This window comes from Mugil cephalus, chromosome 20 (genome assembly GCF_022458985.1).
Source record: "Mugil cephalus isolate CIBA_MC_2020 chromosome 20, CIBA_Mcephalus_1.1, whole genome shotgun sequence".
Taxonomy (NCBI): domain Eukaryota; kingdom Metazoa; phylum Chordata; class Actinopteri; order Mugiliformes; family Mugilidae; genus Mugil; species Mugil cephalus.
The window spans coordinates 3,135,905-3,161,604 of record NC_061789.1 but is presented as its reverse complement, the minus strand read 5'-3'; the positions used below and the strand labels follow the sequence as shown (position 1 = coordinate 3,161,604).

General features: G+C 39.5%; 1 protein-coding gene across 2 annotated transcripts; it reads right to left on the bottom strand.

Annotated features, from left to right (window-relative positions):
• Positions 1-576: 576 nt before the first annotated feature.
• smurf1 (SMAD specific E3 ubiquitin protein ligase 1) lies at positions 577-22,439 on the bottom strand. Of its 2 annotated transcripts, none has more exons than XM_047572090.1 (18): positions 22,173-22,439; positions 13,766-13,804; positions 12,040-12,148; positions 11,796-11,929; positions 11,121-11,186; positions 10,392-10,467; positions 10,081-10,292; positions 9,913-9,997; positions 8,080-8,226; positions 7,723-7,990; positions 7,538-7,641; positions 7,328-7,442; positions 6,259-6,437; positions 6,042-6,179; positions 5,837-5,957; positions 4,327-4,528; positions 2,184-2,268; positions 577-2,096 (listed from the first exon to the last, which is right to left on the bottom strand). In XM_047572090.1, exons 1-18 carry the CDS (start codon positions 22,225-22,227, stop codon positions 1,997-1,999), a joined length of 2,235 nt encoding a protein of 744 aa, XP_047428046.1. In that variant the 5' UTR covers positions 22,228-22,439; the 3' UTR covers positions 577-1,996. The 2 variants fall into 2 exon arrangements, with proteins under 2 accessions (XP_047428046.1, XP_047428047.1); XM_047572091.1 differs by having other exon boundaries at positions 2,184-2,259.
• Positions 22,440-25,700: the final 3,261 nt, after the last annotated feature.

Genomic DNA, 25,700 nt, shown 5'->3' with positions numbered 1-25,700 from the left:
ACAGCTGCATAGACCCATGGATCATAGGAAATATTTTAGGTTGATCTGTGGATCAAGTTTGGCTCAATTTACATTGTTTGGGATGAAAACAAGGGGTGTATTCAAAGTTAAAAGGTCTATTGGGACAATATATACATATATATATTGTATATATATTAATACAATGCTTAAATGGATATGAATGCATAGCAAGTTAGATATGAGGTAAAAAAAACAATACTGGATGATAAACATTGTTTTTTGGACAATATAATGTAAGATTTTACTGATTTTACACAATGAAATGTATTTTTGCACCTGCAGCAAGTGGTAAACAACAACAAAAAAGTACTACAGTAAAGACGGTAATAATTCAACGCAACACACAAAACTTAAAAAATAAAACTGTATAAAATATAAACTGTAAACGTGGTTGTAGCTCGTATGTGAATAAAGTGCAATAAGAAAACTTAAAATACTACTTAACTGTAAATGTTATTTTAAATAAAGTCTATTTGTACTGATAAATGTTTCAATAAACCTTCAGACCTTTGTATTTATTCAGGGAGAAAATGAAGCAGGCGACACACAGGGAAATGTATTTTCAATTTAATTTCTTTTAATATAATCTTATTTACATTGTATTTTTTCATAAATGTTTAGTACATAGTAAGTTACAATACTCTTGCATCCATTACACAGTAAACTCAGACCCTAGAAAAAAAAAACGAAACAAAAAACAAAACAAAAAGTTTGAAACGTCGCCGCTGAACAGTCTTCAATCCACCGACAGATCCCAACTTTTCATTTTGTTTCCAGATTCTCTTCATGGTTCTTGTTGAGAACTAGGATTGTTTATTTTTATTTATTTATTTATTTTTTTTCAGACATTCGGGCTGCGGAGAAAAAAAAAAAAAAAGACAAAAGCAGGGCTGCAAAGAATAATAATAAAAATACGAAGAAGGTGAAATGGATGACGAAACGTGTGTGAAAGGCTTATGAGACTTTTTATTATTCACGTCACGTACAAACTGAAGAATTCCTCCTTTGTTCCATCGTCGTGGCTCATTTTAAAAATAATAAAAAATAATAATATCCAGGTCCATGACGTCAGTAGGTGTCAGGAAAGTCACTTCCTGTTCACTTCAATAAAAGGAATAATAATAATAATAATAATTAAAAAAAAAAAAAAGAAAAAATAATAACCCCACAGTTTTTCTCCGCAGTAATTATGTTAAAAAAAAAAATGTAACAAAAAAATTCAACCCAACCCACTTTGTGGATCACTTGAATGACGTGTGAATTGACCGTTGAATGAAGAAGAGATTAGTGTGGGCTCTTAGTAGAGCGAACGTAGCAGCTTGGTCAGTAATCACTTAGTAATAAATAATAAGAAAATCAGATCAGAGAGTGGTCGCTAAGGTACAAACGGAAGAAGAGCAGGCTCATTTGATCGGTTCGTTGTTTTTTTTTTTTTTTGTGCCATGCCTCACACACTCTCTCTCTCTCACACACACACACATACACACACACTCACTCAAATCCTCTCTCATGCACGCACACAAAAACGCACACATGCATCCTGACACAGTGGTTAAAGACGAAGCGTGGAGACGAGTCCATCGGTCGAGCCTCGAATAAAACGTGTTCTTTAGGCTCGTTGGTCGATCGATCGGCCGATCCGCTCAAACTGGTTTTTAGTCTTTCTTTTTTTTGTTTGTTTTTGTCTTTTTTTATTATTCTGAAGATGTAGCTTTTGTTAAAACTGAGGGATAATAAAAAATGCTCCTTGAAAACATCTGGAAAAAGTTTAAAATCCTCCCGCTGCTGCTGCTGCTGCTGCTGTGCTTCCTCCTCCTGGGACAGATGTTGGTGGTGTTGTTGTGTGTTGTGTTCCTCCTCTGGTTGTGTACTCCTTGTTTACTCCTTGGTCTTTGTCTGTGTTTGTTTGTTTGTAAAATGTCAAATAGTCGTGTGCAAGTGCAGGCGCAGATTCTTTTTTTTTTGTTTTTTTGTGTCACTCCACAGCGAAGCCACAGGTTTCCTCCACGGCCGTCAGCAGCTTCTCGTAAAGTTTCTCGTAGGATTCGTAGGGAGGGATGTCTATCCTGTTAAAACTGGAGCCAGACCCACACAATTAGTCCATATACACACACATTAGAGTGAACATAAACATGAACGCGAGTGTTTGAGGGCGTCCTCACCATGTGTGGGCCTTGGGCAGGTTGTCTGTGTTGGCGTCTATCAGGTGGATGGTGAAGAGCCTTGGTCCTGCAGAACCTGTAGAACCTTACACACATACATTCTAGTTATGACTGTTCTACTGTGGGAAACTTTAACAACGTCCTTTAACAACAGTTTAACACAGATGCTCTGATACCGTTTGTTTAGCTTTATCTGCACAAACTGTGTTTGTGTTTTACTCTGATTTATTATCCGTTGTTACGGCTCCGTCTCACTCCGCTGTGAGTCAGGGACAGTTTTGATTACTTTGCAAATTATGATGGATGACAAAAATACATCCTTAATGATTCTTAAGAGACAAGAGGCAGAAAAAAAGCTGCAAATCAAACAAAAGTCTTGAAAAAGTAAAAACTCCTAAACCTCTAAATCACAGAGACGTCGATTAGTTTTATCAGAAGACCTCTGTTTTATGAGATCTATGGTTCAGGTAATTTGAGGTGTAATTATTACTTTACAAATGATGCATATGGACGATTCTCAGGGGATTAAGATCACACACGAACTCTGTGATTATTAGAAATTACCGGAGTTCCCTGGTAAAAATAATCCCATATGAACAAGGTTTTATTCTTCCTCGTACAGATTCTGATTCCTGAAATATCCCCAATAAACCAGGACCAGTTTTATCTGGGTCCTCAGGTAATTTGTAATAATGTTGGAGGTGATCTCAACTGAATCGAACATGTAAAGTAATAATTACACCGCAAATTACCTGAAGCATAATTCTGGTAACTTTTGTTTGATTTACGTCTTTTTTTTCTGCCTCTTTTCACTTAAGAATAATGAAGGATGTGCTATAATTAAAAGTTTGGACAGATGTTAGAAAGAAAAAATCAAGAAATCTCTGAACCAATTCACCCATTTAGACAAATGAAATCATTAAATCAAGCATTAATGTTTGAAGATAAGAAAATAAAGCACAAATCTTAAATAAAACACATAATTAACCTCATCAATATATGATTTAAATTTCTTCCCCAGAAAAAACTGTATCAAAAATATATTTGTATCGTCTTTTATAATTTGAAAAGCAAGTAAAACTGTCTCTGATGCAGTGAAGTGAGACGGGAAGTAGCCATAACACCAGACAGTAAATTAGAGTAAAACACATTTAGTTTGTTTATCTGGTGTGAATGAACCACATGAAACAGAGACGTAGGGTTAATATCTGAATCACAGGACGTCCTCAGGTAAAACTATTCCAAATTTAATGTGTGCAAATTTAATTATAAATAATATTTTACATAAAAAGTCCTCTTAAAAGTCCTGCTCCCTGATCGAAGCAGATCTCACCTTAGAGCTAAGATTGTTTAGTAATAACTTTTTATCTTTACAAGCATCTTCTCCTGACTTTGAGGGGAAATTCTCACCAAACGTCAGAATTTTCTTACCAGTAGGAGCAACTTTTAGCTCTAACAATCTTTAGTACTAGACTCTGATATTGTAGCTTTTCTTTGTTTCACACTAATGTCATTGATCTCATCTATTTAAATTTTTATTTTATGGTGTTTTTTTAGTTATTGTACCTGTAAATTTTAATATAGTGTGTAGAACATGGAGAACCTTAAGTGAAATATACGTATTCTTATACACAGCTGCCTGGACATAATTATTAAACCTCCTGGGACTCTGCGTCCTCATATGGGGACATTAAGTTTTAGGTTTTATTGCAGCTTATTCTGCTTCATTTAAACCCATTGTCCACACTAGTGGGCGAATTAGTCTGCCATCTAGTGGTAGCAAACGTTACTTATTTATGCTTATTTCCGTCTAGTTCGATGCGACTCACAAATGTCAAACAAATTTTATCAATAGCAACAAGCTACCACATCGCTAATTAGCAAGTACTCATTTGAGGACGTTGGGACTTCATTGTTGTGTCTCTTATTTAGGTATTAAAAATGAACAGTTTTATATTTTTGTCACACATTGGTGACTTCTTTATAATATAAATAAATAATCCCAGTGTCCACATATGAGGACATAGTTTTTTATACTACTTCCTGTTCAGAGATGATGCTTAGTTTTCATACGTTTTAAGTCTAATTAGTGTGAGGAGTGATTAATTGTGTGGACGTCCCGTGAAGCCGGTGCATGACCCACCCTGCAGCGCTTTGAACCCCTGCAGAGGAACCCTGGTGGAGCCGGTGACGAACTGCAGGAGGCGTCCTCGCCGCTCCTCGCTGAACGCCTCCACCGCCTGCCAGAACCACCGCACCACGTTGCTCTCGCTGGTGCAGTGTTTCAGACGCGTGTTGGTCTTCCAGTCGGCCAGGTCTATCTTCCCCAGCCCACCGATGATCAGCTGGAGGAGGGAGGAAGGAGGGAGGAGGGAGGAGGGAGGAGGGAGGAGGGATTCAGTGAATGAGAATCAAACCACAGGGATACAGGGCTCGGTATCGGTAGAAACAACCCAGCACCAAGTAGCATCGAAACTGTCAAATGATTATTGTGTATTTGTGCCCAGACCTAGAAAAAGAACCTTCACATAACATAGAAATGGCTACGAGACCAACTGTGCTCATCCTTTGTGTGTTAAAACATGTATAAGTAAATCGCTTTTCTTTCTTGTTGTAAGTTTTTCAAGTTTGATTTTCAACACAGAAACGAGAGTCGTCTTTTCTTCTATAATTGTCACCGTTCTTTTTTTTTTTTTTTTCATGGATTAAGTATAGAAAGTAAATTTCCTCGCTCTGCATTTTTTGATTTAACTTTCTGTTTTGGTTTGGAAATGTTTTGTTCCTGTAACATTATTTCCCTTTAGGGCTGGATATCGTCTAAAAATTGTCGATACCAGCACCGATATCAGCACCCTTAAAACGATACCGATTCCAATTGTGTACTTTATTCAATTCTTTTACTTACTTTCATTGTATATATCTGCTTCTACTATTATCTTATTCTTTAAGTCTAATTTATGTTGTGCAGTTTTTTTTCCCTTGTGCTTTTATTTTTATGCTTATATCATTGAGCAAAGTGAGTTAAATTCCTGGTATGTGCACAAATACTTGGCCATTAAAGCTCATTAGAGTTTTTATTAATCTATTAATCACTACTAATGTGATTTAAAGACTTAAAGCATTGTCCTTGTAGGAAGCAGGAAGTCGTTTTATGTTCCGCCCTAAATGAACCTGGTGCTTCTCCATTTATCAGAGATTAATTCAGAGTCGACCTGATCGGAGCCAGAAAGTCTCAAATTACATCTGAATATTGATCCAGAGTCACGTCCGTGCTCCGTTTAGACGACACAAAAGAACTTCTTCTTCTACAAAAACGCCAAATAACGACTCCTTTCTTCTAAAATTGATGTTCTGTTTCATTTTTTCAAAGATTAAATCTTTAATTAAAAGTCATATAAACTCTTATTTTTTTATTTCTCTTTTATTTGAGAGTTTAAAACCAGACTTGAAACTTGTTTTAGTGCAAAGTGTTTACATTTGATTAACTTCCCTATTATAAATGAATGTGAATGATACAGAATAAGTGATTTCTGTCTAGTTTTATGTGTCAGTGTTGTGTTTTGTCCACAACTTTCACAGCAGCTACAGTCTGTTACCTCTGTGCTTTGTAAATTCACGTATGTTTGAATCTAAATCCGATCTTGGACACGTACCTCGAGCTCTTTGTGGTCGAAGGGTTTGAGGAGGTGCTGAGGGATGAGTTCACTGAAGCCTTTCTGCAGAGCCAGAAACTGGGCTTCGATCCCGCGCATGAACCTCCAGTTCACATAGAGCCTAAAAAAAAATACAAACTGAAATTAAACCTCAGGTGGGAAACGAGCTGCTTCGCGAGTCTGTGTCCGAGCGACGGTTTTCCACCTGACGTATTCCTTCTTGTTCTCCTCGGTGACCGGGATGTTGCGTCCGTTGGGTTTGAGTTCGTGCTGTAAAAACTTCCCGAAGGCGTTGTGCTCCACGCAGAAGGTGTGGTCCAGGACCGACGTGATGTCGTTCTCTCTGCACAGAGACGGTTTTACGGGGAGTCACAACGAGCTCAAACCGGGTTTATGACCAATCAGTTTGTCGTTTAACTCACAGGATCCAGACGAGGCTCTTGTGCAGCTCGGGGTCGGTGGTCTCCAGGTCGTTGAGCTGGATGGGTTTTCCCAGCAGCTGCTTGTAGAACGGCAGCGTGAAGCTCCCGTTGATGTAGTGACTGTGGAAGACGGCCAGACCCATGACACGACCCACGAAGTGGAAATACGACAAGTGGTCCTGAGGAGAAAGACGACAACAGTAAGGAGCTTATTAAAGATACACATTAGTCATTTAAATACTTGTTTAGTCTATTAAAGGGTTTATTAGATTATTAAAAAGTTAGTTTATTAAAGACTTTGTTAGATTATTAAAGGGTTAATTAGATTATTACATAGTTAATTAGTTTATTAAAGGGTTTATTAAAGAGTTTATTGAAGAGTTAATATGTTTATTAAAGACTATTAGTTTATTAAAGAGCTCATTTAAAGGGTTCATTTATTCATTAAAGAGTTAATTAGGTTATTAAAGAGTAAATTTGTTTAAGAGTTAATTAGTTTATTACAGAGTTAATTAGTTTATTAAATATTAGTTTATTAAAGAGCTCATTAAAAGGTTAATTAGTTTATAAAGAGTTTATTAGTTTAGAGTAAAGAGAGTAAATGTGTTTATTTAAGAGTTTATTTGATTATTAAAGAGTTAAAGGGTTTATTAAACAGCTCATTATAGTTTATTAATGAATTTATTTTTTATTAATTTGTTTATTAAAGGGCTTATTATTGTATTAAATATTTTTTAAAGGGTTTTAGTTATTAAACAGTTTATTAAAGGGTTTATTTTTTATTAAATCATTTATTAAAGTGTTTATTTATGGTTTATTTGTTTATTAAATAGTTTATTAAAGGGTTTATTGGTTTATTAAAGTGTTTATTAACGGTTTATTTTTTATTAAATAGTTTATTAAAGGGTTTATGGGTTTATTAAAGTGCTCATTTTATTAATGGGTTTATTTGTTTATTAAATAGTTTATTAATGGTTTATTTTTTTTATTAAAAAGTTTATTAAAGGTTTTATTGGTTTATTGAAGTGTTTAAAGGTTTATTATTGTGTTATTGTTGGTATGAACTCACGGGATTGATGGAGGAGTCCGGGTTGATCTGTAGTGTGTAGATGTTGTCTGTTGAGTACTGGAAAAGGCCGTAATAGGGGTTCAACATTTCATGGCACAGCAGGTACAGCCACTCCCTGGAGACACAACAACAACACACACACGTTAAACTAACAACAACTAGAAGCATCAGGAGACAGAGAAAGTCTTCGTCTAAAAAGATATAAATTACCTGGCCACGCCTCCATAATCCAGCCCCTCCTCCCCCCTGAACTTCACCATCAGCCTCTTCTTCAGGTCTTTGGGCCTCATCTTCATTATCTGCCGATACGACTCCTGCGCACACAGTTCACACACATTGAGGATGTTTCTGCTTTTATAAACGTCTAAGCGTTGAACGGTTTTTATGCCCCCCACCTCAAAGATCTCCTCCCGGGACACCTCGATGCGACAGTGTCCTGCCTGAGGCTGCTGCAGCGACAGCTCGTGGCGAAGCAGCTTCAGCTTATGCACCAAGTCTCTCTCGTAGCGCGCCGCTACGTCTCCTTCACCTCCTCCTCCTCCTCCACCGCCTCCGCCTCCTCCACCGACCACGCCGCCGCCGCTCACTCCTCCACCTCCCCCTTCTTCGCCCCCCACCTCCATCTGGGGGGCCTGGGACGACTCCTTTACTTGGGACTGTTGGCTGGAGGAGAGGAAAAGGACATCACTTAGACCGATAACAGATTAGCGCGCTAGGTGTAGCCGCGGAGCTTTCACAGTGTGTGTGTTCACCTGATGATGGTGTGTAGACGTGGGTCTGTGAACTGTGTGGTTCGGTTGTTGTGGTCCACAAAGTAGATCCGACCGGACACGGTGCTTCGGACCTCCCAGCCCACGGGCAACGGGCCGAGCTCCTCACAGCTGATGCTGGCCAGGTCCCTGCAGCAGAAACACAACAATCAAACGCTTTGTCGGAAACTGCTCAACCTAAATACGACTGTATACGTCCATAAGTCCTCGACGTGAACTTATTAACCTGAGATTTACTCTTAATCTGTGTGAAAAAACAGTGGGAAAAACAAAATACTTCTAAAGACTACCACCACTATTAGCAAGGAGGCTAGCAACAGCTACTATTAGGTAGGAGGCTAGAAGGAGCTACTTTTAGCTAGGATTCTAGCAAGATCCACTATTAGCAAGGAGGATATCAAGAGCTACTATTAGCAAGCAGGGTAGGTAGAGCTACTATTAGCTAGGAGGCTAGGAAGGCCACAGTTAGATAGGAGGCTAGAGGAAGAGCTACCATAAGCTATGAGGTTAGGAAGAGCTACCATTACCTAGGAGGCTAGAAAGAGCTGCCATTAGCTAGCAGGCTAGGAAGAGCTACCATTACCTAGGAGGCTAGGAAGAGCTACCATTACCTAGGAGGCTAGGAATAGTTACCATTAGCTAGCAGGCTAGGAAGAGCTACCATTACCTAGGAGGCTAGGAATAGTTACCATTAGCTAGCAGGCTAGGAAGAGCTACCATTAGCTAGAAGGCTGGGAAGAGCTACCATTACCTAGGAGGCTAGGAATAGTTACCATTAGCTAGCAGGCTAGGAAGAGCTACCATTAGCTAGAAGGCTGGGAAGAGCTACCATTACCTAGGAGGCTAGGAAGAGCTACCATTAGCTAGGAGGCTAGGAAGAGCTACCATTAGCTGGGACGCTAGGAATAGTTACCATTAGCTGGGAGGCTAGGAAGGCCACAGTTAGATAGGAGGCTAGAGGAAGAGCTACCATTAGCTGTGAGGTTAGGAAGAGCAACCATAAGCTAAGAGGCTAGGAAAAGCTACCATTAGCTAGGAGGCAGGAAGAGCTACCATTAGCTAGGAGGCAGGAAGAGCTATCATTAGCTAGGAGGCTAGGAAGAGCTACCATTAGCTAGGACGCTAGGAATAGGTACCATTAGCTGGGAGGCTAGGAAGAGCTACCACTAGACAGGATGCTAGGAAGAGCTACCATTAGATAGGAAGCTAGGAATAGCGACCATTAGCTAGAAGGCTAGAGAGAGCTACTATTAGCTAGGATGCTAGGGAGAGCTACTATTAGCTAGGATGCTAGGGAGAGCTACTATTGGCTAGGATGCTAGGAAGCGCTACCATTGGCTAGGAGGCTAGGAAGAGCTACTATCAGCTAGCAGGCTAGGAAGAGCTATCATCAGCTAGCAGGCTAGGAAGAGCTACTATTAGCTAGGATGCTAGGAAGAGCTACTATTAGCAGGAGGTAGCGTTTGATTATAGCCGTACCTTTTTACCTTTTTACCTTTTGTCTCCAGCATGACCGGATGGATCATGGTGTGAAAACTTTCCCAGTATGACGACCCAAAATTTATCGGGACACATTTTTAGCCCGTATCACCCGTCCCCACCGTCAAAGGGAGCTTTCAGATCAGACTCTGATTAGTTTATCTCAGGAGTTCAAATCCACTTTAGTTTACAACCGTCACCACTCGTTACTCAGATGTGTTTACACGGAACAATCTGGTCAAAGGAATAAAAACCTTAATATTTACAGTGTGACGGCTGCACCGCCTTCCTCTGAACTTTACCGTTTTAAGTGTGTTAACGTTAATGCGATCATACCGCGGTATCCGAGGGTCGTGCCAGGTGCTGACGCCGGTCTGTGTGTGGAGGAAGTAAACCTGGCCCTGCACCGTCGTTCTCTGCTCTGTTTTTAAAAAAATAAAACAAGAACGTCTGCTTATAAAAACGCGACGGTTCACATTTCAGACTCAAAGGACAGAAACTGACCGTAGCCCTCGGGGAGGTCGGGGGGCTGGTGCCCGTGGGGTCTGTTCTGGGGGGTGTGGGCGTGGCCTCTGGAGTCCTGGCTTCTGATTCGCTGGGTCTGAAGGTGGCCGTCCTGGCCGGGGGAGTCCAGCCGGCAGGTCCCGCCTCCAGCGGCGCCGGTCGGGTCGGAGTAGGGCAGCGGCTCTTCGCTGAAACATCCCTCAAACACGGGGCTGGACGGACAGAGACAGACGGTGAAGGTCTGGACTCGTCTTTAGAGACGTCACATGACGATGAAGAGGAAGAGGAAGAGGAAGACGAAGAGGACTCACCCGTCGTTCTCCAGTAAACCTCGACAGTCGACTACAGGACCTCCGCTACCGATTCTGTCTCGTGTCTGAAGACTGACTGTGAACACACAGAGGAGGAAGAGACATGAACATCATGAACATCAACATCATCATCATCATCATGTTCTCCCTTCTTCTTCTTCTCCTCATCATCATCACGTTCTTCTTCTACTGTCTACTATTACCTTATTATTTTCTTCTTCTCCTGTTTTTATTCTTCCCCTTCATCATGTTTTCTTTTTCTTCACCATCATCTTAACATGTTTTTCCTTCATCATCATTTTCTTCTTCTACTATCTATTATTATTATTACCTTATTATTATTATTATTATTATTATTATCTTCTCCTGTTCAATGTTTCTTCTTCCTTTTCCTCATAATTTTTTCTTCTTCTCCATCTTTTCATCTTTTTTCTTCCTCACAACACTTTTTTCACCATCTTTTCTTCTTCTTCTCTTCATCATCTTTTCGTCATGTTCTTTATATTTGCTTCTTTTTCTTCTCTTCATCTTTTTCTTCGTCTTCCTCACAGTCTCCTTCTCATTAAAACAGAAAAAGATGTTCTTCTTCTTCTTCTTCTTTTTTGTTTTGTTGGACCTAAAACGATCTTGGCTGAAGTTTCGACCTCATCTGGTTTTTGTTTAAAAAAAAAACAAAAACAACCGGGACGTCTCTAAAGATTTATAATCTATTAATGAGTTCATCCTTACCTACAATCTGCCCCCGCACGGCATCACTGTCAGACGCGTTTAGCTTACACAGATCTAGTCGCTGGTCTGGAAGAAGAAGAAGAAGAATTAAACACATTTTTAATTAATTGTGACAAATTAACGATGTGGAAAAGTGTGTGTTTAAACCATAGACTGAACAGAGATGGAACGGCTCCTCTAAAGTGAAGCCAAAGCAAGTGGAGCTCCCCCTGGTGGCTGCAGAATAGGTAATAAGCTCCACCCCCCTCCACGTTAGTGGGCGGGACTTGGGCCAAATAGGATGTAGGATGCTTTTTAAATACACATTCATTGAATACTTTGTGCTTTTAAGTTACATTCTACCTCAGAAATGTGCTTTTTGTTTGAAAAATAATTAAAGGCATAATTTTCAGTCATAAATAGTCAAACAAGCTCATTCTGTGTAAAAGAAAATGTAATCGAATCATGAGTTGAATGTATCGTTACATCCCTATAATCTGATATTTCCTTGTAGCTGGTGAAGGTAGAGCAGAGTCTAGTATTAATTAAAAGTCTGGAGGACGTGTGGGCGGGGCATCGGTGCCGTAGCTCCGCCCTCAGGTCGGCTACAAACTCGCAAAATGTTGAAATAGCTTCAGTTTGGCGAATGCACGGAAGTACAGTCTATGGTTTAAAGAAAAACAGAAACAGACGTACATCCTGTGTCTTTTAGCCGGCTAATGGCGTTGGAAAGAAGTCGTATGCAGCCCAGGAAACCAGCCCCCTGTCGTTTATGGATCTTCTTGTGGTTCCATATACTGATGGTGATGGAGTCTGTCTTTCCAATGTAGCTGAAAAAATAAAAACAAGATGATTTATATCCACCTCTTCACTTCAGCACAATACAACCTATGTATAATTAAGTAGATGTTTAGGAGCGTTATTAATGAATGAGGCTCACAGGTCGTAGTGCTGATTCCATTTGGGGTCCAGTGTGCTCTTGACTGTGTCTGTGGAGTGGCATTGACCCGATCCGTCCACCACCACCTTGGCAAACGGGTCCGGCAGACCTGCACCCAGGAAACCCATTCGTTAACAGCGCCAAAACATTAGGTACACCAGTAAATCCGTTCTAAAAATAACAATCAAGCACTAAAATCATTAGGAGTCTGGTTAAAAATGCAACATTTGAATTAATAACTACAAACATACTTGACAAAACATTAAGTACACAATGTTCTTTTTGCAGGATGTAGTTTGCGCTGCAGTTAATCTCGACTAAATTGGGGGAAATGATTCATACTTTGGAACAAGCTACAATGGAATTAATCGTTTTCTTTCATTAATATGAATATATATGTTATTATGTGTCCAAATATTTTCCAGGTGATTAAAGTTACATAATGTAGCTCATACAAATAAGTTAAAACCTAACCCAGAGACATTCAGTGCAGGTTTTTATTATTTTTTGTTTTTGTAAGTTGCATGTGAATCATCCATCTGTGATCATCTATGAAGCGGCTGCGCTTTCATACAAACATTTCAGCTGTGCAGCCAAGCGCCTCAAAAACAAATCTATCCATTTATTTTTAACCCTTTCATGCATGAATTACTTAGTTTTTATTCCGCTTTAGCAACATAAAAAACGATGCAAGTGAAGGTACAAAATTGTCCACTCACATGATTAATTACAAATTTCTTCCAGTATAAAAAAAATATCCAGAAACTTTAACAATTATATTAATTCTTAGATGTTACGTGATGCCAGTATTTTTATTTTTAGCTTCAGCGATGCCCTGTCACTGAAGTTTTACACAAAATTCTTTGGCATTTCTGGCTTTCTGTCGGCCATCTTGATTTTGAATTAAAAGAAAAGTATTTAAAAAATTGTACTTCCACTGACGGGTTAATTGGTGGAAGTGTATGAAGTGATGCACAAGCGTCCACTGATTGATTTGCACTTACACCAAAACTAACCACCACAGTGACGACTGTGCATTAAAAGGGTTAAACATTCAGGATTTCATGTTTTACTAAATCAAACTGTTGTAACAGACTTGGAACTAGTTCTCATTTTCCATACTTTTCTCTTTTTTTCTCAGATTCCAGTGCATTTTAATCAGTTTGCTCAAATAATGATTAGAAACAACCTGCAGGAAACCATTTTCATAGCATATATTAATTAAAAATGTACTGATAATACTATTTAGGATCATATTAATGCAGCTACATGCTAAAATAACTCCAGTGAAACCTTAGGAATGTGTCTCAGTATCAGCAAATAGTATTTAATTAGGTTTCCAAACCTGGACAAATCAAATTCAATATTTTCCATAAGAGAAGGTTTAGTTCAGTAGTTGTGTTACTGTTGTGTTACATCGTGTCCACTGGTGTACCTAATAAACTGGCCAGCGGGTGTATGGTTTAATCTCTGAAAGGTGGCTCTGCAGGAAATAAACTCTCTAATCCTGGCAAATGAAATTGGTCACGTTCGGAAGAAGCTTTGCGAGCGCGAACAAACGCCCCGTTTGTGGGGCAACAATCGGGGGTATTATGGTGCCACGGTGGCGCCACAGGTCAGTAGTTACCCCTTCAAATGAGAAACCGCCATCAATGGCGTTCTGTTCGCAGCCTCTCACAGAGTCGGTATCATGTAAGAGGGAATGAAATCTCAACAAACTACTTACGAAAGAAGTCTTTCTTTGCGAGGTTCTTGGCACATAATACTGTGAAAGGAGAGAGAAAACATTATTAGCTAAATGTCAACACAGTTACGTAGTTAATCTCAGAGCGCGGAGGCTGCGACAATAGACGCCGGTGTTTAGACGGACGACACGTGACGAAGGGGATGGAGGATAATGTATGAATGCCAGAGGATGGTAATGAGCGGCTGAAAGTGATGCAGCGAAGTGTAGAGTCACAACAAAAACACGACAACACGCAGGACCGACCACAACTCTGAGGATGTGTAAGAGTCCGGATATTTGTCAGGATTACGGGTTCACGCTCTTTATTACGGGTTCATTTACGCCGTGATTCACTCAAATAGACGTTACAACCCATGATGAGGTGTAATTATAGTGAATAATATTTACGCTCTCAGGACATAATGTCTGTTTGTATCTTCTTCGAACTTGTAGCCACAAAAAAAAATATTTAGACGAATCTTTTTAGGTTTATAACAAACAGGATGAAAACAAGGACACGTGGATCAGTTTGTTAGTGAAAGTCTGAAAGATCCACAACGTCCTGCTAGTTTTTAAAGAGGAGGAGGAGGAAAAAAATAGGGAAATGAAGGAAAATAAGGACAAGAAGAAGACACTGAAGGAGGACAATAAGGAGGAGTAGAAGGAGAGAATAGAGGAGCAGAAGGAAGAGGAGGAGGAGAAGTAGAAAAGGAGGAGAAGGAGGAGTAGAAAAATAAGGAGCAGCAGAAAACGATAAGATGAAGACACACAAGGAGGAGAAGAAGAAAGACAATAAGGAGGAGAAGAAGGAGGAGGAGGAGTAGAAGAAGAAGAAGGAGTAGTAGAAGAAGAAGAAGAAGAAGAAGAAGAAGAAGGAGGAGGAGGAGTAGTAGAAGAAGAAGAAGGAGGAGTAGTAGAAGAAGAAGAAGGAGGAGGAGGAGTAGAAGAAGTAGAAGAAGAAGAAGGAGGAGTAGTAGAAGAAGAAGGAGGAGGAGGAGTAGAAGAAGAAGAAGAAGAAGAAGGAGGAGGAGGAGTAGAAGAAGAAGGAGGAGCAGAAGAAGAAGAAGAAGAAGAAGGAAGAGTAGAAGAAGAAGGAGAAGGAGGTGGAGTAGAAGAAAGAAGAAGGAAGAGTAGAAGAAGAAGAAGGAGGAGGAGGAGGAGCAGAAGAAGAAGAAGAAGAAGGAAGAGTAGAAGAAGAAGAAGGAGGAGGAGGAGTAGTAGTAGAAGAAGAAGGAGGAGGAGGAGTAGAAGAAGAAGAAGAAGAAGGAAGAGTAGAAGAAGAAGAAGGAGGAGGAGTAGAAGAAGAAGAAGAAGAAGGAAGAGTAGAAGAAGAAGAAGAAGAAGAAGAAGGAAGAGTAGAAGAAGAAGAAGAAGGAGGAGGAGGAGGAGCAGAAGAAGAAAAAGAAGAAGAAGAAAAGGAAGATGGAGGAGTAGAAGTAGAGCACCTCCATTGATAATAACAGAATCAGCTGATCATTTCTCTCTTTTTTTTCCAGGTCGATGATCAAACAAAAGGAGTTGAGCCTCCAGCGATAATTAATTCTAATTAACAGCTTTTAGACTAAACTCTGAGTGGATTCATAATTAAGACGTTTAATAAATGAATTAATAGAGACTCCGCCCTCTGAGGCCCAATTAAAACGCGGCGCGGTTGGTTTCGGCCACAGAGGAAGTTTGTCACGGCCGCCTGTGTTTCTTTCTTCTTCTTTTTCTTCAGAAAGGGTGATGAGTCCGGTGAAGTCGAGTCTATTTCCTGTGATTAACCCGTGGAGAATGGCTGCAGGATGTCCTCCTCCTCCTCCTCCTCCTCCTCCTCCTCCTCCTGACTCACACATTCCTCACCCAGGACTCACCTCATCCACAGACACAATAAAACAAGGAGCGTTTCTCCTGCTTTCCACTGCACTCAGCCTCCACGTTTTAATTCTCCTCCGTCCATAAAACTTCCCAAAGCACACACAACACACCTAGAGCATATTATTAGGTACAATAATGAAACACTTTTAATATAACACCAATAAATAATAAACCTTCTGGGTGGGGAGGGAGCTGTTGATTCAACTTTTCATTTTGCAGCCTGTTATTTTTTCTTTGGGTCTAAAAAGAATCGATCTTGATTTTAAAGCTCTGCTATCGATTCATGATGAAATCCACTTAGGCGCCTATTTTATGGGGGGGAATGGAGCCTCTCTAAATAAATAGAAACTGGGAGAAAGTCAAACAATATTTGGGTCAGGTGGCTAATTCATTCATATATTCATATATATTATATAAGTCTAATTTGAAGTAATTAAGTAATATTTTTAGGGCTTGAAATTGCAACAATTTTTGCCAAAAAGTCATGATCAGAAATAACTAATATAAAACAATAAATTAATTAATTACTCCTTAAAACCTATTGACGCCTCCGGCAAAATCCCTGGGTTGATTTTTTCTACATTTATTTGTGTCTTCCTGCATCTTCTCGTCACAAATCGAGATTGTGCGACGAGATTAGTCGACGTGTGAGGGAGAACTACAACGTGACAGAAGCTGCAACGTCAGGACCTGAAAGCTGACCGGTTTAAAAAAACAAAAAAAAAAAAAAAAACAAAAAAAAAACAGTATGACGCGTAAAAAAGATGAGAAACTAGAGGTAAAAAAAAAAAACCCTGAAATATTTCAAAATACACTAAACCAGACAAGATTTAATGCAAGATCGTTTATATTCACTAGTGTACCTAATGTTTTGGCATATATTTGCAGTAATTTATTTAACTGTTTAACTGTTAATGACTCTGAAATGGTGTGAGATGACGACTGGGCCACTTCCTGTTTGACTGAACCGGCAAATATTTCAGAAACATCAGAAATACATGAAACTCAAAACGATTTAAACCTGAATTTTTTTTGTTTTTAAATGATAATTAATTTTTCCTGTTGGTTTCTTAATATATTTATATAGAACTTCCTGCTCATTGAGTGACAGGATTCAACTAATAAACACACTTCAGCTTCAACGATCTTTCCTTTTTAATCTTATTTTATATATTATTCCCCGTGTCCAGGTCTCCCCCCCTCCTCTCTCCTCCATCTCTGGTGGTTTTGCCAGGTCACTTCTTGTCCTGAGGTCGTTCTGTATTTGAGGCTTAGTCCGATGACCTGGCACCAGAACCTGAACCTGAACCTGAGCCGCACGTGTTGCCTCAAATAAACATGATCCTGCTGAGTCCTGTATTTCACTATGTGGCCTTTTAACACAATAAACTCCTTTCTTTTGGGACCAGGAAACACTTTTAGACCCATTTATTTCCCCCAATTAAGAGTTTTCTTAATTGTTTTTCTTAATTGTGGTGGTGCAGTAAACCTTTTGATAACTCTTGATGTGCTGGTTTTTCTCTGGTTACTGGAATAAATCACTGACATCTCTTTTTTATTCATTTTGAATTAAGGGTCTGGTGATAATCTGCACAAACAATCCCTCTAAAAGGACAATAAATAGTATTTTAAGACAGTTTTGAGTATTTCATTAAATCACTTTTACTGTGTCTTATCTTATATTCAAAAAGTGCACAGTCTAAAAGCCCTAAAACGACTTATTTATGCTTAATTAACTGTTATAATTGCTGTATTTTCTAACGGTTATGATCTCTGACATATGTGTTTCATTCACATTGAATCAATAATCCAGTTTACTGCTGTATTACGGGGCCGTATAACCATAAACGTGACACCGTGGTGATAGTCTGCACAAACAATGTCTCTAAAATGATCATAAATCATATTTTAAAATGTTTTTTTTAATATTTCAGTGCTTATGAGATCACATTTACTGCGTCTTATCTTATCGTCAAGAAGAAAATTCCAGTCTACAAACATTTTAGCCCTAAAATGACTTATTTATGCTTAATTAACTGGGATAATTGCTGTATTTTCTTAGTGTTATGATTGCTGACATCCTCCTTTTTCATTCATTTTCAACCAATAATCCAGTTTTCTGCTGTATTACGGGGCCGTATAACTACAAACGATGTCTCTAAACGATGATAAATCATATTTTAAAATGTTTTTTTGAATATTTGAGTGGTTATGAGATCACTTTTACTGAGTCTGTGAGGAATAAATATCATCCTACTACTTTTTAATCTTCTCTAAAACGTGTTATAATCCAAATAACGACACAAAGACACAGGAACCACTGCTTCTTCTTCTTCTTCGTCTTCTCCTCTTGAACCACGTCTACATAAACACCACACCACAGTGTCTGAGATCTGGCCCGGAGTCAGACTTCCACAAACACCACCCAGTCTGTCCCGATGTAGGCCAAACAAGCGCTCCCTCTGACAGACTAAACAGAGACGGGGGGACAGCGCCGCGCTGCCATTGGCTCGCCGCACATTCCTCGCCCAATTAGGATTCCACTCATACCTGTGGGGGCGGGGCACAGCCGGGGTCAATAACCTCCGCTCGCATCCGACGGGTTTAAACACAGAGACAAGAAATACTTTTTATCTGCCTCCCTTCATCTCCACTCGTCCGAAAACTCTCTTTTTATGAGAATAAAAGATCAACAGATCCTAAATGATTATAAAGAGAAAGATGCTGCTGCGACAAAGCTCAGGAACAGTTCAATCCTGCCCCATTTATTCTCCTGCTTTTAAACGGATCAATATATTCACTCCTATTGTATTTTACCCACTCTCTTATTGTTCTTTTATTTCACTATTTTATTGATGTTGGTCTGGTTTTATTGGCGTCATCAATCTGGAAGTGGCCATGTTGGAGGCAAACAAAGAGCACGGACTGAAGTAAATGGTGGAAAATGGTGAGTTACTGTCGTGTTTTTGGCTGCACCAATGGGACAGACCATGAATTACCATTTGGAATTTATAGACTAGACTGACAAAAGTTATTACAAATCAGGGAGAAAAATGCCAAACGTTATCAGAGGTTGCGATTAACGAAGCTAAACCAGGATCTACGAGACAAAAGTCTGGACCGTTTCTAGTCACGTAACTGAGATGATGGTAGCAGCAGCTCTCAACTAGTTTTCTAGTGTAATGATAATAATATAATTCATATCTGACTTGTATCTGATCATGACCGCCCTTAATAGCCTGCTACAGTAGCAACACTGTTCTTAAAATGTAGATTAGGAGGGCAAAGAGCGGCACATAAAAACAGAAGGACCAATAAAGAAGCTGTACACTGTATTTCTCTCTGTATTCCTGGTAAAAAGTCTGACCTTTATCTAAACGATGACCCAGATTGGGTGAAATCAGCAAAGAAACAGGTCAATAATGCCACAGGTGTTAGCTTGATATGAATTTTATTATTAACATTACACTAGAAAACTAGAGCCAATTACCTGACAAGAAACGAGCCAAACTAATTGGGATTTTGCTTCGTAGAACCTGGTTTTACTCTCATAACTTCTGGCATCATTGTCTCTGATTTGTAACAACTTTAATCCATAAAATTACGAATGTTTTTGGCAGTCGGCTCGATTGGTGCGGCCAAAACGCCATCACTATCTACTTTTCCTACGTTTGTCGAGCGCCTCCATCATAATGGCGACTTCCGGACTGATGACGCGCCATAAAAAAAGAAACGCCTCTAATCACCTACAGAATACAACACTTTAGCTCCTACATGTTTCATGTATGATGCTTAATTGACAGAATTTCTTTATTTCTAACAAATACTCTCTAATTTAAATATTCAAGAGGTGGAATATGTTTTTAAAAAAGGAGGAAAGGAACAACAATCAGTTGTTTTAGAGAGGATTTAAGTATTTCTATCCATCTATCCTGAATTTGTTTATCTTACTATCAAGGGAAAACCATAAACTTTAAAAACACTTTGGCGCCAGGATGTCTTAGTCAGGATAAAACTTTTGTCGAACGTTTGAACCGCTGACGTCTCTTTTGAATTATCTCTCTTTATGAGGTGTCTTTTGAATTTTATCTACAAACGTTTCTATCGGTTTAAACCGCTGTGCTGCTGTATTGTGGGTCTGTACAACTATAAATTAGACACTATGTATGATGAATGTCTGGAGGAATAATCTCAGTAGAAGGAGCAACAACAGAATAATCCATAATTTGAGACATATTTTGAATACTTTGGTGTTTAGGAGAGAATTTTTACTTTGTCTGTTCAACCATCACACTTTAAAACCACTTTAGAACCAAAATGACTTATTTATGATTAATTCATTACTGTAATTGCTAGATTTTCTAACCGTCACGATCATTTTGAGTCAATAAACCGGTTTACTGCTGTATTATGGGCCTGAATAACTACAGCTGAGACACTGTGGTGATAATCTGCACAAACGGCCCCACTGAAAGGATAATAAATACCATTTTAAGACAGTTTTTGAGCACTTCTGTGTTTAGGAGATCGTTTCACAAGAATCCACTAAACACCGGTTTAAATCAGACAACATCCAGCAGCATCCAGAGCAAACTTTGAAGCAGGAGAAGGACGAGGCGTCTGCCCAGAGGCACAGAGGAGTCGCTTCCATGTGAAAGGAGGCCCCTGGATGCCCCCGGTGGGGTCACATTAGCCACAGCACAGGTGTCAAACATACGGCCCAAGAGCCCAAAGTGGCCCACCAGAGGGTCTAATCTGGCCCGCAGCATTCAATGTAAATATATTTTAGTCAGAGGACTAAACAGCAATGAGCCCAAATTACACTTATTATTCTTAAGAGACAACATTCTCGTCATTTACTTCTTCTTTGCACTAAAACAAATGGAGAAAATCTGGAGTTGTCCTTACTCATAGGTTATTATTTTGTTATCTTACTGGTCCGATGCACTTGAGATTAAACATTTTGCTGAACGTGAGCTACAGTAAAAAACAAAACCATCGTTCCAGCTGTGTCGCCTCCTGTAAGCCTCTACAGACCAGACTTCTGTCTGACCCGGAAACTAATTCATGAACGAATGAAATAGTTTAGTTTCAGTTACACAACACCACCATCAAAATCAATCGTTTTGTGTGGACAATTTAGCCAGAACGTAATTGTAATCATACATTAAACACATACATGTCAAAGCATCTTCTGCAGGGGTGGTGTAGGGTAGAGTAGGGGGTTTAGGTTCAACTGGTAACACGCTTATTTATTTATATATTTATATCGTTATTTGTCTGGCTACAGCTGACACAGCAGCGAAATGCCAATCGATAACCAGTTGGTAATGGGGGACTAGTCGTGTCACATCTGCCAACAGATCAATTCTCAGAGCAGCTCGACATTTGCTTTCAGAAGCTCCTCTGGTGGTTAGCGGGGACACGCGTATCGTCCCACAAACATCGACGCCTCCGATCTAGACGTGTGTTTTATAGAGTATCAAAAATATCTATATCAAGTCTGCTTTCACGAGAAATATTAATATTTTTATGACACCGAATGTGTAATTAATTCTAAAAAAAAAAAAAGAAGTAAAAAGCGTGACAGAGAGTTGGAGCGTACAAGGAAATGATCTCACAACACCTGAGACAGACGTCTATGAGAGACAGGCAACATCCAGGTGTATAGTGAAAACACATCACAGTGATCATCACAGGCTTATACACTTACATCATGTCAACAAGCTGTCGTTTCTAAACAAAAACATATCAATGGGAACTGATAGAGAATGTAAAATGTGACCTTTATGGCTTAAGTTCAGCCAACTTCTAACCTAAAGACCACTTCTGTGTGGTCCAAAAACAATTACATCAAAGTCAGAGAGGCTGCTCTTAGCTTCACTTTTGCTTTCTTTTATGTGATTTGTATTTAATTAGTCTGATTAAAGATAAGTCTGACGTCTAGCTGCGTGTTTAATTCTTATACAAGAGGTATAGAGTTGATTTTTCATAATTACATTCACAAATGTTCATTGTAAAAGTCATAATTTTCACATACACAAGTAGACGTGTAAAAGTATCGGCATCGGGATATTAGCTTTACTTGGGATTGGATCAAAGGGAAAATTAGTGGTATCGCACATCGCTCACAAAAAGTAAAATGAAATAAAAAGCTACCTAGCAAGCGTTAGCGGTCAACATTACCCCTGTGCTACTAGCTGCTAACCGGCTAACAAGCTAGCATGTGCTAAAGTTTCTAAACGTGGCAGTGGGTATGTTTGTGCTCCCAGGGAGATAGAAACACAAGACTAGCCGCTCGTGTTGTCTGTAAAACCCAAAGGATGTTGGGCTCAGCAGTTTTTTTTGTTTTTTTTATGGCTGTCCTCTCGGTAATTAGTTAGCATCTCGGCTAACACGGCTAGCACAAAAACCGGATGTTTAGGACCCGAGAGCCTCAAAGACACCAATATCGATCGGCTACAGTAGTGGATTCAACGTGGAACATTTAAGCTGTGGTTAAAATATGTATCAAGCGTCTTTTTCTTATTTATTTTCTTTTTTTTGTTACCTGTCAGTCGGATTTTGATGCTGGACCCGTTCCTCCGACTCCCAGGATTCGACATCACTCCGGGGGGGGGGTGAGGAAAAAACGGTCACACAAACTTCCCGCAGGAGTCGCCCCCCAAAAAAATCACAGTTCCACCAAACGCCTTAGTCGAAAAACATGCGGTCTGTTTTTTTTTTTGCTTTCTTCACGGGTAAACATGTGTTATTTCACCGCAAAGTCCTGCTGCGCTCCTTCGGAACCCGACAACACGGGAGAACATTTTCAGGCAGGCTCAGGCACGTAATGACGTCACATGCTTTCATGTACGACGCTGCGTGCTCACTCCCGGGGTGCGTGGGCGTGCCCGTGAGGATCGTCTCACACAATGCTTTTGTTTTGCTTTTTAATTTCAGGGAAATTTATGGATTTTCTATACATTAAAAGAATGCATAATACTAATTAAATAAAAAAACATACAATTACACTACAATGCTTTTAATTTAACATTTTATTTGATAATAAAGGGATGTTTTTAATTACAATACACCTACTAGTTGATTAAAATTGGTTAAATTGGTTATTAATAAGCATTTCAATGGCAAACTTCTACCTCATTCCAAGATCCTCCATTATTACTGCACTGCAATAGATATCTGTAGCATAATCACATAGAGACTAGGAATTATAGCTATAGCTTCACAGTAAAAAGATAAAAGTATAGCGAGGTAGAACGTATAAAATGCATATATACAGTACTGCGCAAAAGTGTTAGGCACGTGTGGAAAAAATGCTGTAAACTAAGAATGCTCAAAAATGGAAGTTAATAGTTTATTTTTATTAATTTATAAAATGCAGCGAACGAACAGAATAGAAATCTAAATCAAATCAATATTTGCCTTCAAGACAGCATCATTTCTTCTTGCACACAGTTTTTGAAGGAACTCTGCTGGTAGGTTGTTCAAACGGCAATCATATTCCTCCCCGATGGTACTGATGATGGATAAGTATCTGCCTGTATTTCTCAGCACTTTGGACCATTAATCTTGACCAAATCCACCAGCCCCAAACTTTCCAGGAGCCTCCCCCATGCTTCACTGTTGCCTGCAGACACTCATTATTGTATCTCTCTCCAGCCCTTCAGTGAATAAACTGTCTTCTCCTACAGCCAAATATTTAAAATGTTGACTCATCAGTCCAGATCACCGGCTGCCATTTTCCGGACCCCGGTTCCTGTGTTTTCATGCATAGTTGAGTTTCTTGGCCTTGTTTCCATGTCAGAGGGGTGGATTTTTGGCTGCAACTCTTCCATGAAGACCACTTCTAGTCAGACTTCTCCAGACAGTAGATGGGTGAACCTGGGTCCCACTGGTTTGTGACAGTTCTGAGCTGATGACCACTGTGTCTATGATCCTACTAAATCTCCGACTTTGTCCAAATTAACCTATTAGGACTGGTTCTGATTTGAAGGCAAAGGGTAATAAAACCAGATATTGATGTGACTTAGATTCTACTTTTGTTTGCTCACTTTGCATTTTGTAAATTGATAAAAACCAAAAAAATAAAATAAAATAAAATAAAAAATCATTATTTATACTTTTGAAAACATTCTTAGTTTACAGCATTTTTCCTACACCTGCCTAAAACTTTTGCACAGTACTGTATATAAAAAAATATATAAAATATACAAAGATATATAGAAAAGACTAAAGCCATGTAAGTGGGAGCCTTTTAAAATGCCGTATCCCTGTGGTTGTTAACTAACTAAACACGAAATAAATCAAATATGAGTACACTGTGTGTGTTTCTGTTTTTACAAAACGCTGAGATCAATAAATAAAGAAGAACTAGACGTGTGTGGTTGCGGTGAAAGAAAGAGACTCTACATCTTGTTCCAACATCTGGATCATGTCCCCAAGTCAACAACCAGCTGTTCTGATCCAGCGGTGGGTAGAGGTCCATTAGAGAAAGCAGCTCAAATTACACTCACTGGCCACTTTATTAGGTACACCTTGCTAGTAGGATGTTAGACCCCCTTTTTCCTTCAGAACCACCTTAATTGTTGGTGTCATACTTTCAACAAGGTGTTGGAAACATTCCTCAGAGATTTTGGTCCATATTGACATGATAACATCACACAGCTGATATTTGATCACATCTATGAAGAGAATCTTCCGTTCCACCACATCCTAAAGGTTCCTCTATTGGATTGAGATCTGGTGACTGTGGAGGCCATTGGAGTTCAGTGAATTCATTGTCATGTTCCAGAAACCAGTTTGAGATGATATGAGCTTTGTGACATGGTGCATTATCCTGCTGGAAGTAGCCATCAGAAGATGGTCCACTGGTCATAAAGGGATGGACATGGTCAGCAACAATACTGTAGCTCATCTTCTTCAAGGTTGGACGTGTTGTGCGTTCAGAGATGGTATTCTACATTCCTTGGTTGGAACCAGTGGTTATTTGAGTTACTGTTGCCTTTCTATCATCTCCAACCAGTCTGCCCATTCTCCTCTGACCTCTCACATCAACAACTGCCCCTCACTGGATATTTTATCTTTTTGGGACCATTCTCTGTTAAACCCTAGAGATGGATGAAAATCCCAGTAGATCAGCAGTTTCTTAAATACTCAGACCAACAACCAGACCACGTTCAGAGTCACTTTCTTTCTTCCTCATTCTGATGCTCGGTTTGAACTTCAGCAAGTTGTCTTGATCACCTCTACATGAATAAATGCACTGAATCGCAGCCACGCAATTGGCTGATTAGCTATTTGTGTTAACAAGCAACAAGCAATAAGCAATTGAACAGGTGTACCTAATAAAGTGGCCAGTACATACACATAAAAACAGATCTCAAGTGCGGTCTGGAGATGCTTTTTAATGTGATTAATTCAGGGTCTGAACAGGGTCCTTTGATCCACAGAGCTCAAGGTTGGTCTTTTTGTCCTCGCACTTGTTGTTGAGCTGGAACTGAGTGTCTAGCCTGGGGGGGAGTTGGAGCTATTTGGTTATCGCCCAAGAATCACCCAAGAATTCAGACGTGACTTCAAGTGGATGTATCGCTCTATTATCTGATACACTTTAAGGAACTAGACTGAAACACTGGTTCCAGGCTGAAAAGTAATCTGGGCGAACGGTGGATTACGGCCGGTGGGATTTGGCTCTTTAGCTGCACGGCTGTAGCATTAGCTGAAGGAACAATGGCTCCTCTCACCAGCTTGTTTACAGGATGAAGTAAATCCACATGAGCAGCGAAATGGGCTCGCGCACTTCCAGAAGCCAGGCTTGTTGTTGAGCTCCAACTTTTTATCCGTCTGTTGATCTGACACAAGTTTGTAACTCCAACTGGAAATAATGGTTTTGACGTCTTGTTGTTTTTATCTTTAGCATCTTGTTCCTCTGCTACATCTGTCCCAGTTGTATTTGAATGTCTAAGTATGTCAGCGCCACCACAGGTGCACGCACACAAATTAGTCCAACCCTCCCAAAACGATCATGTCCAGCTGTTAGTACGATTATGGCCCCAATTACTACCACTACCACCAACAA

What these genes read in the sequence shown, in the direction of transcription:
- smurf1 (XM_047572090.1), bottom strand. Translation starts at nt 22,227, where the DNA reads ATGTCGAATCCTGGGAGTCGGAGGAACGGGTCCAGCATCAAAATCCGA. An exon ending in AACAAGAAGGAATACGTCAG is followed by an intron (nt 5,958 to 6,041) that starts GTGGAAAACCGT and finishes ATTTTTTTTTAG; the next exon opens with GCTCTATGTGAACTGGAGGT. An exon ending in GGGGTTCAAAGCGCTGCAGG is followed by an intron (nt 2,269 to 4,326) that starts GTGGGTCATGCA and finishes TATGTGTGTAAG; the next exon opens with GTTCTACAGGTTCTGCAGGA.